The following is a 15,952-nucleotide window of genomic DNA, read 5'->3' as shown; positions in this document are numbered from 1 at the left end:
CCTGCAGCTTAAGAATTGCACCCACAGCATCTGGCTCCTATATCTGTTAGGGTCCCCCACCCCTAAGTAATTGTCTTCTGTGGGCCCCTTTCTACACCTCATGGGCTGTCCCCAACAGCTTGTACAACAGGTGAGGTAAGGCCATCTCTTCTAAGTACTTCTTTTTGTGTATGAGCAGAGTATTTGTGGCGAGCAGAGAACTATCCTGGTCAGAAAAAAAGCAGGACCAATATTTGTGTGGAGGGCAACCAAAGAGTTGAGCATAAAGGGGAGAACCCAGACTTCTGTGGTCAAAGCCAAGCCAGAAACGTGGACCTGACAGCTCTCTTCTGAGCTTAGAGGCATCACAGAAATAGAAAGAAGGACCTGGAGGAGGAGTTCAAGGGACAGCCTTCCATCTGACAAGCACCCTGTTCATGCCAAGGGCTAGGGTGGTATCTCAGCAAATCTAAAGGAATAGGTGAGAGATTTACAATATGGATATTCATGATGGATGGCATTTAAATCAGGATTTCTAGCTTCCTTTGAGCAGTAAAAATTCAAATGGGGGTTGGAGCAGTGGAACAAGTGGGAGGGCATTTGCCTTGCACGCCGTGCAAGGCGCTGACCTAGGATGGACCAGCGTCCCATTTGGTCTCCCAAGCCAGAAGTGGATTTCTGAGCGCATAGCCAAGCAGGGGTCTTCAAACTTTTTAAACAGGGGGCCAGTTCACTGTCCCTCAGACCATTGGAGGGTCTGGCTATAGTAAAAACAAAACTTATGAACGAATTCTTATGCACACTGCATATATCTTATGAAAAAACAAAACAGATACAAATACAATATGTGACCCGCGGGCCATAGTTTGAGGAGCACTGGAAGAGTAACCCCTGAGCATCACCGGGTGTAGCACAATAAGCACAAAAAAAAAAAAAATAGGTGCCTTAGTGATAGCACAGCGATAGGACATTTGCCTTGAAAGCAGCTGACCCATGACGGACACGGGTTGATCCCCGGTTTGATCCCGACATCCCATATGGTCCCCCGAGCCAGGAGCGATTTCTGAGCGCAGAGCCAGGAGTAATCTCTGAGGGCTGCCGGTTGTGGCCAAAAAAAAACAAAACAAAACAAAACAAAAACAAAAATCACAGAAATAACCACATAAAGTCTTAAATTCAGCACCAGAGTCCACAGCCATGGGCACTGTGAAAATGTAAAGCATTTCCTTTCCAGCTGCCACTTTCCGTCTACAAACACACAGAATTCTGCAGCAGGGAAGTTTCCATTGGCCCTTATCTAAGAAACTGGGCAAGTGCAGAAAACATTCTCATAATCACTTCCCAACTTCCTTTTCACCTCTTGGGTTTACTGACAGGAGAGAGAGTACAGATCTGGGGAGACCGGATTTGATGCTGGCATTACACTGGTTGCTAAAAGCAAAGACAAAGTCAAACATACAAACAAACAATAACACCGACTAAATATTAAAAATTGGTTGCAACTTGATTCTGGCATAAGTAATTCCACCAATTCTTTAATTCTGAGACCTGCGTGGCACGAGAACTTGTCTCCCTGTTCACCAATAATCCAGGTTATCCGGGGATAAAAGAAAGGCAAAAACGCACAATGCCACCCGAGTGCGTCACTCCAAAAGAGAGAATAGAAGCTGTCCCGGTGGATTGACCCTCCATGACTCAACCTGAGAGACTGGGCTCGCGGCTAGGTCCCTGGTTCTGAGACTAGGTCTGGTTAACCCGACAAGACCAAGGTTGACAGCGAAGGAAATTGGCAGGCGGAGAGCAAGCACAGCTATCACGGACAGGTAGGTAGATGCAAGAGGACAGACAGATGGGCAGCTGGAAGCAGCGCGCCAGAGAGGCGGCCCTGGGAAAGAATGCACCCCAGATAAGCAGAAGCCGACCCCTGACAGGCCAGGCACTGGGACACCCCCTTCCTTCTTTGCGATCCCCCCTCCGCCAGCCACCCCGGCGCCCCGCACCGTGTTGTAGAACTCGGCGATGGCAGGCACGATGGTGTAGTTGTCCTCGCACCAGTCCACCTCCGAGCTGCCAGCACGCAGCTGGTCCCACCAGTGCGGGGCGCTCATGGCCGCTCCGGGGCATTGGAGCCCAAGCTCCGACAGCGGAGAAAAGCCTGGAGCAGCGGCTGGAAGCAAAACCCAGCGGCGGCGGCTTTTGAAACTTAAGCCCGACAGCTTCCCGGACGTGGTACCGCCCAGCTCGCCCCCAGGGCCCGCCCCCGGCCCGCCCCTGGGAAGGAGCCCGGCCCGGCCCAGGTCCTAGGCAGCGGGGATCCGCGTGCCAGCGGGAGGGGCGGGAGCGCCCCAATGTCCCACAGGTGGCACAAGCCTTTCCTTCCGAAGAGGCCTGCGCCGACCTAGACCGAATCCGGGCTCAGTAAAGTCCCAAGCAGCCTCGTCTGTTCATCACTCACCCTCAATGGCAAAGAAAATCAGAGTCCACCGGTTTTTTAAAATAAAAACTACTCTAGCCTATCTAGAGTACAGGCCGGTGTGGGGTGGCGAGGAGGGACACTTGGGGCATTGGTAATGGGACTGTTGCACTGGTGAAGGGTCTATATATATATATATATACATATATATATATATATATATATATATGTATATATATATGTATATATATATATGTATGTATATATATAATGCTAAACAAACAAAAAAAAGAAATCAATCTTGAAAAAAAAAGAGTAAAAAATAAAAACCACGTAGGAGATTACAAGTTATTAGGAAGAAATTGCAGTGTGCGTGCGTGTGTCTGTGAGAGAGACAGACAGACAGACAGACAGAATCTTTGGGCTCCAGTGTTAGACTTTAATCTTTGATTAAGACCTAGATTCGGTTGCCAGGAGAGACAGTACAGAGATAAAAGTGCTTCTCTTGTTCGCAAACCATCCAACTTCGATCCATGATGCTGCCTATGACCACTGAGCACAGCCAGGAGTTATCCTTGGGCGCAGAGCCAGGAGTACCCCTGAGCACTGTCGGGTATGACCACAAATCAACAAAGACTCAGGATCAAATTTAAGACATCCCAAGTGGCCTGAGTATGCGATGTGGCATCCTCCAGAATGGATGGGTCCACCGTTGGCTGCTGCACTGCCACCTTCGCAGTCATTAACACATATTTGTATGTGTATTCTACTCTGTTTACAATGGAGAATGTTAAATAAGTAAAATGCACTTACTATAGCACACTGTGTTTATTTATATCATATTTATATGCAGTTTATAAATAACCCACATATTATAAACCTACACTTCATACCCCTGTAGTTCAGGGGAACCCCTGGTCCACATTGTGGGACCAGCAATAGCACAGTGAGTAGGGAATTTTCCTTACACATGGCTGACCCAGGCTTGATCCCCAGCATTCCATACTGTTCCCCAAGCCTGCAAGGAGTAATTTCTGAGCACAGAGCCAGGAGTAATCTAAGTACTTCCAGGTGTGGCCCAAACACTAAAAAAAATTTTTAATTAAAAATTGTCCACATCAAGATTTTATTCCTTCTGGTATACTCAGAAGAAATAAAGTTATGTTCATGGACCCTAACATATAAAACACACCATTACTTTCTGTGTCAGTAATTCTCAAAATGTGGCATGTGGCAGTCCTTTCAAGGGCTCCACAAAACCATTAAAACAATGATATCTGCCTTTTTTTCTTTTTCTTTTTTCTTTTTTGGCCACACCGGGTGATTCTCAGGGGTTACTCCTGGCTATACGCTCAGAAATCACTACTAGCTTGGGGAACCATATGGGACGCTGGGAATCGAACCCAGGTCCATCCTGGGTCAGCCGCATGCAAGGCAAATGCCCACCACTGTGCTATAGCTCTGTCCCATTATCTGTCTTTTTGTTCTCATTCCTTTATCAGTGTACATTGAATTCTTTGGGTTATGTGATGTGTGTTTTTTTGTTTTGTTTTGTTTTGTTTTGTTTTTGTTTTTCCAGAAGGGACATATTCAGTGGAATGAAAGACTGAGAAGATTGGACTCAGGTCCTTATATATATATATATGCTTAGCATATACTTTACCTCTTGGACTAGCTCTTTGTTTCCTGTGCTTATACATTCTTTGGCATCATCTCTCCTTCAGGACCAGAGAGCTGGTTCAAAGGGCTAAAGCACTTGTTTTTGTTTTGTTAGAATTACATTTATTATTATAATTACTATAATGGTATTATAATCAAATTACATTTATTATTTAATTGAATCACCAAGGCATAGTTACAAAGTTGTTCATGATTGAGTTTCAGTCATACTGAGTTTCAGCCCTTCACCAGTGCACATTTCCTGCCACCAATATGCCCAGTTTCCCTCCAGCCCTGCCCCCTGCCCTCTCCCCTGCCTGCCTCTGTGGCAGGCATTTTCCTTTCTCTCTCTCAGCATATGTTTTGTATGCAGATACTTTACTTAGTACTCTACTTAGTACCGCAATAATCCCCCTGAACACTAAAGGAGCAGCGGCCAAACAATAAGCTATTTAGAGTCATCAATAATGTTTAAGTGATAGAATCTTCTAATTAGAAGGTTTGATAGTTGCTGTTAAATGGGATCATCTTGGGGCCAAAGAGATAGCACAGCAGAGGTAGGACCTTGCAAGTGGCTGACCCAGAACCAACAGTGGTTCGAATCCCGGCATCCCATATGGTCCCCACCTGCCTGCCAGGAGTGATTTCTGAGCAGAGAGCCAAGAGAAACCCCTGAGAGTCACAGGGTGTGGCCCCAAAACAAACAAAAATAAAACAAAACAAAAAGGATGATCTTATTTGAGCCAGAGCAATGGTACAGTGAGAAGAGCATATGCCTTGCATGCAGCTGACCCAGTTAGATCCCTGGCAACACCTATGAAGTGGTGGTGAGCATCAACAGGAATGATCCCTGAGGGCAGAGCCAGGAGTAAGCCCTGAGAGCTTCTGAGTATGACCCAAATCCTCCAACCTAAAAGGAAAATATAAAATAGATGTAAGGAATATCTGTTGTTTCCTCACATTCAGATTTTTCTCTTCTTCTGAATCATGTTTCAGGCCCTAGTCACTGGTCTTTCATATCCTTGATCACCACACACTGGTGATACAGCATTTCCTAAGACTATTCTACTACCATTTTCTTCCAAGTCACTGTCTCCTTCTTCTTGCACATATTTTCATAGCAGGCATTTTCTGGATGTAACCTGAAGGTGTCAATGATTTTTAGACAAGCAGCACATTCTTTTCCAGAAATGTACTCTTTAATATGATTTGTTGACCAAAGCATGGAGATTACAGTTGCCAAGTCATTCTGCCAGAAATAACCACCAAGTTTGTGCATGTTCAGTCCGTGACAAACCAACTCTAACATGAGACCAGCAATAACAATAAAATGTCACCCACTCCGAGGTGCATGTGAACTGCAGAGATGTTATAATGCAACAGACAATTTTGAGTCTTAGCATCAGCAAAACACAGAACTCACAAAATTTAATTCATTCTTCTCTGCATCTAATGAGGGAATGATAGAACACACAGATACTGCTCAAGTTGAGCACAAGTTCCACTACCCTAAAGATACAGTACTGGTCTTCTTGCAACTGTGTTCAAATATTACAATGTTAAAAATAACTTATATTGCATTATAACACTGCTGCAGGTATGCATCATTGAACATCAATGTGTTATGCTATATTAAAACTAAATATCCCTTTCATCCTTCACCACATAATTTTCCCTTCCCCACTTTCCTTCTAAAAGCCACAATTGTTTTTATGAGTCAAATATTTATTTTTGCTTCATTTGGTCCTTCTGTCTGTTTCTCTAACTATGTCAGTGAATAGAGTTTGATTTCTGATATTTCTATTTATTGTCCCCATTGTTAACAATTTTCAATTAATATAATCATAATAATTTAACATTGGAGTCTATCATTAGGCAACTAATTGCAGACTTGGCGTGTGTGTGTGTGTGTGTGTGTGTGTGTGTGTGTGTGTGTGTGTGTGTGTGTGTGTGCGCGCGCGCGCCTTACCCAGCAGTGCTCAAAGCCTCTTCCTAGCTCTGCTCAGGAGTAGCTCTGACCATGTTTAAGGTAACATCTGCAGAACCAGGGATCAAACTGTAGTTGACCATATTCAAAGCCAGGTCCTTAAGATCTAAACTATCTCTCTGGCCTCTAAATTAGTTTATAGTAGCAGTGTGATGCCTTAAAAACTTGTTATAAACAGAGCTAAGTGGCAGGTGGATGAGTGGTCATGGTGAGAGCAGAAAACAGTTGAGTTCTAGTGATGATTTGACATGTGCTGTTTTTGTCTAAATATCATTCAGTGGGACAGATCCAGGAAAACAATTTTAAGAGAACCATTCTCTCAGGAAAGGATATCTATTTTTCTCTTTCTACATAACTTATGACTATATTTACTTGATCTAAGTAAATATCTAATAATAAATGTCCATTTCAACTTATTCCACTTGTGAAAAATCAAGTGGCAAAAAATTGAGGTTGGGAGAAGGAGAAAAGAAGGGAAGGGGGTGGTGGGTACTTGTCAATGAAGCAATAAATGCATGATCAACAATAAAAATTTTCGTGTTTTACAATCAGGCAAAGTTTTTCCATAACTTGTTTAAAGCTCCTTCTTTAGGTTGGTGATTCTCGAAGGGAGGTCCCTAGATGAGATGCACCTTCCCCATCCAACCTTATATGGAATCAGAAGCCTTAGGAGGAATCCAGTCCTGCTAGTAAGACCACTGTTGGAGCCTGTGTGTGGAAGATGTGCCCTGTGTAACTGTACCCTGTGCTTCCAGAGAAGTCAAATCTGAGCTAAGACTTCAATTGTCATCAAGGAACAAAGAGAGAGAGGAGCTAAGAGAAAGAATTCCTTCTTTTCCCAAAGAAACATGGGGCCCATAGTCTGGCCCCCTCTGCAGCAGAGGGGGTAAAGAGAAGAGAGCAAGAATTCTTTTTTCCCTTCAAATCTAAGATGAAAATCTCCAGCTTTATAACAGAAAAAAAGGGAAAAGTGCCTGCCACAGAAAACAGGCTGGGGGTGGGGGGTAGGCAGTAAGGCAACTGGGGACATTGGTGGAGGGAAGTTAACACTGATGAAGTGATCTGGTGCATACCTAAACATAATCATAAATAACTCTATGAATAACTTCTGTAATTCACAGTCATTAAATAAATAAAATACATAATAAATAGATAAATAAAATCTCCAAGTTAGAACTGTGGGAGAGGGCTGCCAGAAGCAGAATCTGACCAGGGAAACATTAATAAGAAAGGCTGGGGCCAGAGAGATAGCATGGAGGTAAGGCGTTTGCCTCTCAGGCAGAAAGTCGGTGGTTCAAATCCCGGCATCCCATATGGTCCCCTGAGTCTGCCAGGAGCGATTTCTGACCATAGAGCCAGAAGTAACCCCTGAGCACTGCCGGGTGTGACCCAAAAACAAACAAAAAAAAGGCTGCCATTACAGTATCTCTCCCATTGGCTGACAGGCAGAAACTGCCTGCTGTCATCTCAAGGCAACTTCAAGAGTGTCCTTTCCTTTCTCTAATGCACATTGGAAAACACAGACTGGGTTAGGACTGGTAGGTCAATGAAAGGAAGTGAATTGGATCTGGAGGCTAGCTCTAGGCGGCATGGGGTTTGGGAAGACTCCATGTAGAAGGTCTTCTCCCTAACCTGGGTGCGCTGGGAGCCTTGATAGGCCCCCAGCCATCCCCTCTTCTGCCCCCGGCCTCCAGGCCTTCCTGGGGTGGCAGCCCAGGCGGCCAGACAAGGTGGGTGTGGGGGGGGGTGGTGTCCTTCCCCAGCACTAGGGTGGGAAGGGCACAGGGTGGAGGGCGGGCAGATCCTGGCTCTCTATCCATCCTTTCTTGATCTGGAGGCTAACTCTAGCTGGCATGGGGTCTGGGGGAGACCCCATGTCGAAGGCTTTCTCCCTAACTTGGGTGCGCTGGGAGCCTTGATAGGCCCCAGCCGTCCCCTCTTCTGTCCCCGGCCTCCAGGCCTTCCCTGGGTTCCAGCCCAGGCGGCCAGAACTGGTGGGTCCTAACTTGGGGTGTGCTGAGATTTGCTCGGTTACACTAAGTTTGTCACTGGCAATTTCTGACCAGTCTACATGTGGAAAACCGCGCCCCCCCCCCCCCCCCCCGCGCACTGCATGTATTAAGAGTATTCCCTATCCTTATGTTATGTTTTGCGTATCCAGAATGTCCATTTTGTATTCTGCCCTTTCCCACACCCCTACAAAGTTCATTTTTACTCCTTAACTCTCTCACCCCCCCAAACATCACTAACCCACATTACCTTTTTAACTTCAGTACTGCACAATCCTAATCACAGACCAAAGCCGTGCATTGTGTGTAACAACCCCCAACTATTTCAAAAGACATAAAATGGACATGTATTTCTTTTTTATTTTATGTGTTTTTTCTCTGACAGCTCTAAGTCTTACTAAATATTCTCTTATACAGTGACGATTCTAACCACTTTTTATCTTTTCTTCTCATTATGAGCTGTTCAATAAGGAATTTTGGTGAAAGAGTTCCCCAGTTTAATGCTTTTGAACCATGTCATGGGGATTGTTAAGAGTTGCTCTTCTGGCCTCCATATGCTCCAATAACGCCACGTGGCATTGTTCCTTTTTTGCATAGGCACATTAAAATGGGAAAATACTATACATACAAATAAGATCTTATCAAATAGAGATTGGAACACACAAATCTTGTAGTGCAAAGGGACCTTACACCCTGAACACTGACATAACGACCTGGCACAGGCCTCAGAAGAATGGGCATTTTCCATTCACCCCTGAATCAGGGAAGCCATCCACGAAACATCCAAGTTTGTCTATAATATCACCTGGAAGCAATCCTCTACCACGGAAGACCCTACCACTGCTCAGACATTGACCTACTCAAGAGACTTCCCTTAACACTGAGAAGACTTAACAACAACAACGGCCTGTTTACAGGACAGGGCTCTCTGCATTGCCCTTTAATTGTGAGGTGAAACGAGAGGATGCTCCACATCCTGACTTCAATGTAGGATATGCAGATTCCAGGATCTTTAATACAGAAACATGATACCAACAACAGAGAATGTGTGAAAAATAAAAGTGTGTTGAGACTACAGACAATGTCTTGGATTGGACGATCTAGCTTGCCTGGAGCCTAGAGTTGGTCTTATGCCAGGAAACTTCAGGGGTCGGGTCTCTTTGTATTTAGGCCAAGGTTATTCCTTTCTATGCCCCTCATAGTTTGGAGGGCCTATGCAAACAACAATTGCCACTCTAACACCGTTTTTACTGTGCTCCTTTGACTCTAATCCTTAAAAAAACCCACTTAAACTTTTGAGGTTAACTTAAACTAATATGCATGTACATGGAAATGTAAAAAAATACTATGCCTCTAATGTTTAAGGAGTTACATAAGTTTTATGGCTTTAGATTGCCTTGTGTGCTGCTAAGAAATATTATAATGTATTACAATCTGGGGACTTGAGGGACAAAGTAATTGTACATGGATTCTGTTTTATTTATCTTAATGTTCTTTGGCTGAAAGTTCAAAGTTAAGATATCAGCAAGGGGACTTCTTCTGAGAATTATGTTATGGGTGATTGTCCTTCCACTGTAACTTTACCTTGTCCTCTTTCTTTGCATCTTTGTTCTCATAATTAAAAATAAAAAATTAAAAAAAAGAAAAGAAGTGAATTCTGGCTGGAAGATTTCAGACTGTGTGTAGGCCTGAAGTGCATGGAATTTGTTAACATGTGTTTGAGTGCTGCTTCAGGATATTGAAGGCTTGGTTTTGTTTGATAATTAACTGGCAAAGTACTAAAAGAGATCTCAAGACCTGCTTTGTGTGAGTTTCTGTATTAAGGGCACAGTAATAAAGACAAAACTGCTGAGGCTAGGAGCAATAGTACAGTGGGTAAGGTGTTTACCATGTACCAGGCCGACCCTGAGGTCTCCAGCATCCCATATGAACCCCTGAGCCTGCCAGGAGTGATTTTTGAGCACAGTCTGGAGTAACCCCTAAGTTACTCCACAACACAAAAACCAACCCCCCCAAAAAAAAGACTAAATTGCTTATATACATGGAGGTGTCTGGGAGAGGTCTTTGGGACACTGGTGGTGGGAAGCAAGCGCTCAGCTGATGGATATAGTGTAATGTAGGATGATGTCTACATAAAAAAAGTATAATTTATGGGGTTGGGGGGTGGAGAGGGCTAAACAATGGTATAGCAGGAGGGTGTCTGTCTTGCATGCAGCTAACTCGGGTTTGATATACAGCAGCCCATATGATCCACTAGCCAGCCAAGATTGATTCCTGAGTGTAGAGCTAGGAGTAAACCCTAAGCATCTCTGGATGTGGCCCAGAAATAACAAAAAAAAGTATAATTAACAGAATTATAAATGCTGGTATTTCAATAAAAATGGCAAATAAAGGGGAATAAATGACACAACTGTTCTATAACCTGATTGTGATAGCTACATGACTGAATGAGCTTATGAAACCTCAGTAATATATATGCTGAAAGTGTCAGTGTACTATATGTAAGTTATTCCTTAATGAATTTAACCAAAATGAAAAATAAGCCATCGTTGTTTTTTTTTATTTATAGATTGTTTTTGTTTTTGTTCTTGGGTCATACCAGGCGGCACTCAGGGATTATTACTGGCTCTGCACCCATAAATCACTCCTGTCAGGGTTGGGGGACCATGTGGGATGCCGGGATTCAAACCACTGTCTGTCCTGGATCTGCTGCATGCAAGGCAAACGCCCTACCACTGTGCTATCTCTCTGGCCCAAGCCATTGTTTTTAAAAAATAGTCTGAAGTATTTACAGGAAAAGATATTTAAGATTTGCTTTGAAATATCTGAGATTCTGGATCAGAAAGATAGTAGAGCAGTTAGGGTGCTTGCCTTGTATGATACCAACTCAGGTCCAACCCCTGGCATCCCAAAAGGTATCCTAAATCCCCACCAGTAATAATTCCTGTGTGTAGATCCTGGAGTGAACCTTGAGAACTGCCAGGTGTTGCCCACAAACAAAAGCAAAAACAAAAATAAAATCCAAGATTTGCCTTGGTAGTGGTTTGGAGATATAGATGTAACAACATTGGCCTTAAGTGGCTAGTTGTTAGTCTTGGGTGACAAGAATAGTCAACATCTCTCTATTTTGCATGTTTTTAAAATATTCTGTAATTTAGGGAGTGGAGGAATAAAACAGCAAGTGGGTGCCTACCCAGCATGTGGCTTGCCTGGTTTGATCCCCATCATCCCATATGATTCCCCAGGCACTGCCAGAAATAATTCCTGAGTGCAGGGCAAAGAGTAACCCGTCAGCATTACCAAATTTGGGCCAAATACAAGAATAATAACAATAACAATAATAGCATTATTGTTGTTTTAAAAATATTTTTAAAAAATATCATAAAATAAGTTGCTTCTTGCAAACAACTACTTAGTGAAGAACACCAGAAACGTAGCTGTTTGAATGTGTTTGTGAGACTTGACTTTTTGCAGTGCTTGCACATAAAAAAGTTCTGGTCCAGCAGGAGAGATAGTACAGTAGGTAAGGCACTTGTCTTGTTTGATCCCCTGTTCCCCAAACACCACCAGGAATAATCCCTAAGTACAGAGTCAGGGGTAAGCCCAAGCACACTGGGTATTACACAAAAACTAAAACTAAAAATTAAAAAAAAAAAAGTGTAACTTGTGGCTGTTACCTGTCACCATTCCAGAAAGCACAGGACAGGTGGGCAAGTTACTGACATAAGGAGGCCCTTTTACTTTGGGACTGTAATTAACAAACAAACTGACTTTCAGCAACATGGATGGAATAAGGAATCTGTCATAAAGGGCAGATCCTACAATCCAAGGCCCTGGGGAGCTGAGCTGTGGTGAGAGGGATTCATGTAATACCCATTGGAGGAGCTGTAACCTCCCTCTACTCTGGTTACAAAGTCAAACCATGCTGTAGAGAGATGCAATGAGTGAAAATCAGGAGCAAGGAAAGCAGGTTTGGGTAAGTTGTGAATTAGGGGCAGATGATACTTATTTGAAGAAGCATAAAGACATTTTATATATAGGATGTTCTTTTAGTACAAAAGAGACTGGAGCAAAAGATGAGACTAGAGAAAAGGGGTGCAGGGAGAGGAATACATTTAAATATGAAAGGAAAGAGGACACAAGTAAACTAGGTGCCAAAGAAGAGGGAAAGAGAATTAAAAACTTCAAAGTCATCTATAGGAGAGAGGCATAGCAGAAAGTAGACACCGATTGTTGTTCTGCCTGTCTTGGACCCATTTGTTATGGAAATCTTTTTTATTATTGAATCACTATAGAATAATTAAAAAGCTGTTAATGGTTGAGTTTTAGTCATATAAAGTTTCAACACCCATCCCTTCACATTTTGGAAATCTTTGCTGGGACTATCTTTGGGGATTATCCAATATACCACTTTGCCATTCCCCTAACTCCTTTCAGGCAGTTATCAGAGCCAACAGCCACAGCTATACTCTATGATTCAACTCTGTGGCTAGATTTCATGATATAGAAGTAGATCATGACACAAAAGGAACCATCTGAACATATTATTGGTACTTTATAATCAAAGCTGACCTCAGGCCAAAGAGATTGTACTGCAGTAAGGCACATATTTGAACATGGTTGACCTGAATTCAGTCTCCCATATCTGATGATCCCCTAAGTACTGCTGGGAATGATTCCTCAGTGAGGAGCCAGGAGTGACCTCTGAGCATCATCAGATGTGGCCCCAAAACAAAACAAGACAAAATAAAGAACTCTATACTAAGAAAGAGGCGAATTTGGAGAGAACATTTGATGCATTTTCAAGATGAGGAATATTCAAAATTTATACTGCTGAAAGAAGTGAGATTCAAAGTTACCTACTGAAAACAAAGGTCCAGTTATGAGGTCAAGGGCCTTAAAAAAACAAATTGGGATCTGAGAAAATTAATTTTTTTCAAGACTGGAGCAATAGCACATCAGTAGAGCACTTTCCTTGCATGTGGGCAACCTGAGTTTGATCCCCAGCATCCAATAGGGCAATGCCAGGAGTAATTCCTGAGTGCAGAACCAGGAATAACCCCTGAGCATCACTTGGTGTATACAAAAACAAAAATAAAAAAAGAGAAAATAATGTTTTTGTTTTTCACTAACTTCCTTAATCACATCGCTAGAAGAATCTGATATTAGGGGGCCAGAGATATAGCATGAAGGTAGGGTGTTTGCCTTGCATGCAGAAGGATGGTAGTTCGAATCCTGGCATCCCATATGGTCGCCCGAGCCTGCCAGGAGTGGTTTCTGAGCGTAGAGCAAGGAGTAACCCCTGAGCGCTGCAAGGTGTGACCCCCCCCCAAAAAAAAAGAATCTGATATTAGGTGCAAATGTTCATTATCAGGAAGGCTATAGGCACCAAGAGAAACCATAGATTGTTCATCTTCCCCATTAACAGTGCAGCCTAAGGTTATACAGGAACTTCAGTACATTTCTTCCTCCTCTGAAGTATGAAGATGTGAAGAGATTTAATCTAACAAATATTTGATAGTTCTCCAAAAGAACAGATACTCCCACCACAGGAATTTTAATTTCTCTTCACACAAAATACTTACTAGTGCTTTTTAGAGTCAACTTTTTCAGGAGCTCCCCAGCTATACTGGGGTAATCTCTGACACCATAGGACCCAATAGGATGGCTTCCTTGAGCTCTCACACTGAACAGCTGAAAACTGTATCACTCAGGAGACCTTCCCAACCCCACAAATAAAAATTAAAAGATCAGAATAATGTATATCAACACAGTGGAATAATAGATAGGTATAAGAAAAGTTGAAGTCTTGAGGTTGATAGCACAGCAAGTAGAACATTTGCTTGCATGCAGTGGACCCAAGTTTGAGTTTGATCCTTAGCATCCCATAGATTCCTCTGAGCACTACCGAGAGTAACTGCTGAGCACAGAGTCAAAAGTAACCCCTGAGCATAGCCAGGTGTGACCCAAAACCCAACCTCCATACACAAAAAAATCAAAGTCTTGCCATCTGTGGTAGCATGAGTATAAATAAAGAAGATCATGCTAAGAAAAATGAGACAAAAGGAGAAAGACAAATATTTAATGATCTTATGTGAAGGTGTAGGCTATGCAGAGGTAAAACACTGGGGAAGACAAAGCAATTTTTTTTTTTTTTTTTGGTTTTTGGGCCACAACCTTTGATGCTCAGGGGTTATTTCTGGCTATGCGCTCAGAAATCGCTCCAGGCTTGGGGGAACCATATGGGCCACGAGAGGATTGAACAGCAGTCTATTCTAGGTCAGCCACATGCAAGGGAAATGCCTTACTGCTGTGCCACCACTCGGGCCACAGCAAATATTTTTTTTAAAAAAGAAATAAAAACTTCTGGATTCTGACCACTGAAGTAAGCTGAGACCCCCCCTCCTCCTTCCTTCTTTTCCTCCCCTTTTCCCCTCCCCCCTTCTTCTTCTTTTATTTTTCTGTTTTTGGGTCACACCCAACAATGCTCAGGGGTTACTCCTGGCTCTGTACTCAGGAATTACTTCTGGCGGTGCTTGGGCAACCATCTGGAATGCCTTATCTTGAACCTGGGTCAACCATTTACAAGGCAAGCACATTACCTGCTGTATTATAGCTCTGCATTTGCCTTTCTTTCTTCGTTTAGGGGCATTCCCACACCCACCAGTTCTCAAGGTTTGCTCCTGGTTCTGTGTTCAGAGGACATTCTTGAGTGCTTCAATGTCCACTGAATGCAATGCAAGTGTCTTACTTCCCTGTACAAATCTGGCCCTGAACTGAGGTTTCTACAGGGAGACAAGAATGGTTTAAATGGTGGAAGGGATGTAATGAATGGTGGTGGAGGAATACTGATATGGGTGTGATAACATACATTTAAAGAGGTTTGAAAATGTACTCCTAACACATAACAAAAAAATGAGAAAACATAACAAGTCTCAGCCAAGCACAAACCCAAAGTAGGAGAGTACATGATTAGAATGTGGGAATAACAAGTTTTATATCCAGCACTGTATGGTTCCCTGAGCACTATTGTGAGCCACACCCAAGCACCAAGCCAGTAGTAGCTCCAGCACCACTTGATATAAATTACAAAAAAATATATAGTTTTATAAGCCAGAATTAAATCTACAAAGGAAAAAAAGAAGTCTCCAGGGCTAGGAACATGACTCAAGTGGTTGATAGACACAAATATTGCATGTGCAGACTTAAGCCACCATCACTGCCTCCCTCCTTCATAGAACTACTGGGTGCAGCTCCACCATACAAAGAGCAGGCCAGAACTAGTGCCACACTGATGGCATGTGCACACGCCTGACCCAAATTTCATCCCAGGCACCATATGATCCCCTGAGCATCACCTGGAGTCGACGACCACCACCATCACCACCACCACCACAGGGCCAGAGCAGCACAGCATCCTGAAGCCCTTGCTTTGAACCTCCAGCCTGGTTGGCTAAAAATCACAGGTGGGGCACTCAGGAGGCTGTGCATTGTTTGGGACACACCCTCAACCTCCAAGCTCCCCCCCAAAAAAATCCCAAACCAAAATAAAAAGATAAAACTCTTCCAATACCATCCCCATCCCCACTAGCATTCTCTCTCTCTCTCTCTCTCTCTCTCTTTTTTTTATTTTGGGCCACATCCAGAGGGATTCAGGGGTTACTCCTTACATGGGATGCCAGGGATCAAACCCGGGTCCCTCCTGGGTTGGCTGTGTTAAGGCAGATGCCCTGCTACTGTGCTATTGCTCCACACACACACCCCATACACACACACACACACACACACACACACACACACACACACACACACACTGGAATTCTCTTAAGGAACATCAAATGCAAGGGAAACAAACAAAAAACAAAATCACAGACAATCTGCAAACTTTTTAGAGTCAACTTTTTT

The 15,952-nt window shown here is 43.3% G+C and overlaps 1 protein-coding gene across 1 annotated transcript in view; it reads right to left on the bottom strand.

Annotated features, from left to right (window-relative positions):
* ACER2 (alkaline ceramidase 2) overlaps window positions 1-2,107 on the bottom strand; it is a 37,122-nt gene extending 35,015 nt beyond the window's left edge. The window contains 1 exon segment of the mRNA XM_049769403.1: window positions 1,980-2,107. Coding sequence (XP_049625360.1) covers window positions 1,980-2,087 — 108 coding nt within the window. The 5' untranslated portion in view covers window positions 2,088-2,107.
* Window positions 2,108-15,952: the final 13,845 nt, after the last annotated feature.

The sequence above is a fragment of the Suncus etruscus genome, chromosome 1 (assembly GCF_024139225.1).
Source record: "Suncus etruscus isolate mSunEtr1 chromosome 1, mSunEtr1.pri.cur, whole genome shotgun sequence".
In the NCBI taxonomy this organism is placed as follows: domain Eukaryota; kingdom Metazoa; phylum Chordata; class Mammalia; order Eulipotyphla; family Soricidae; genus Suncus; species Suncus etruscus.
Note: the sequence above shows the minus strand (reverse complement) of the source record. Positions and strands in the feature narration are given on the sequence as shown.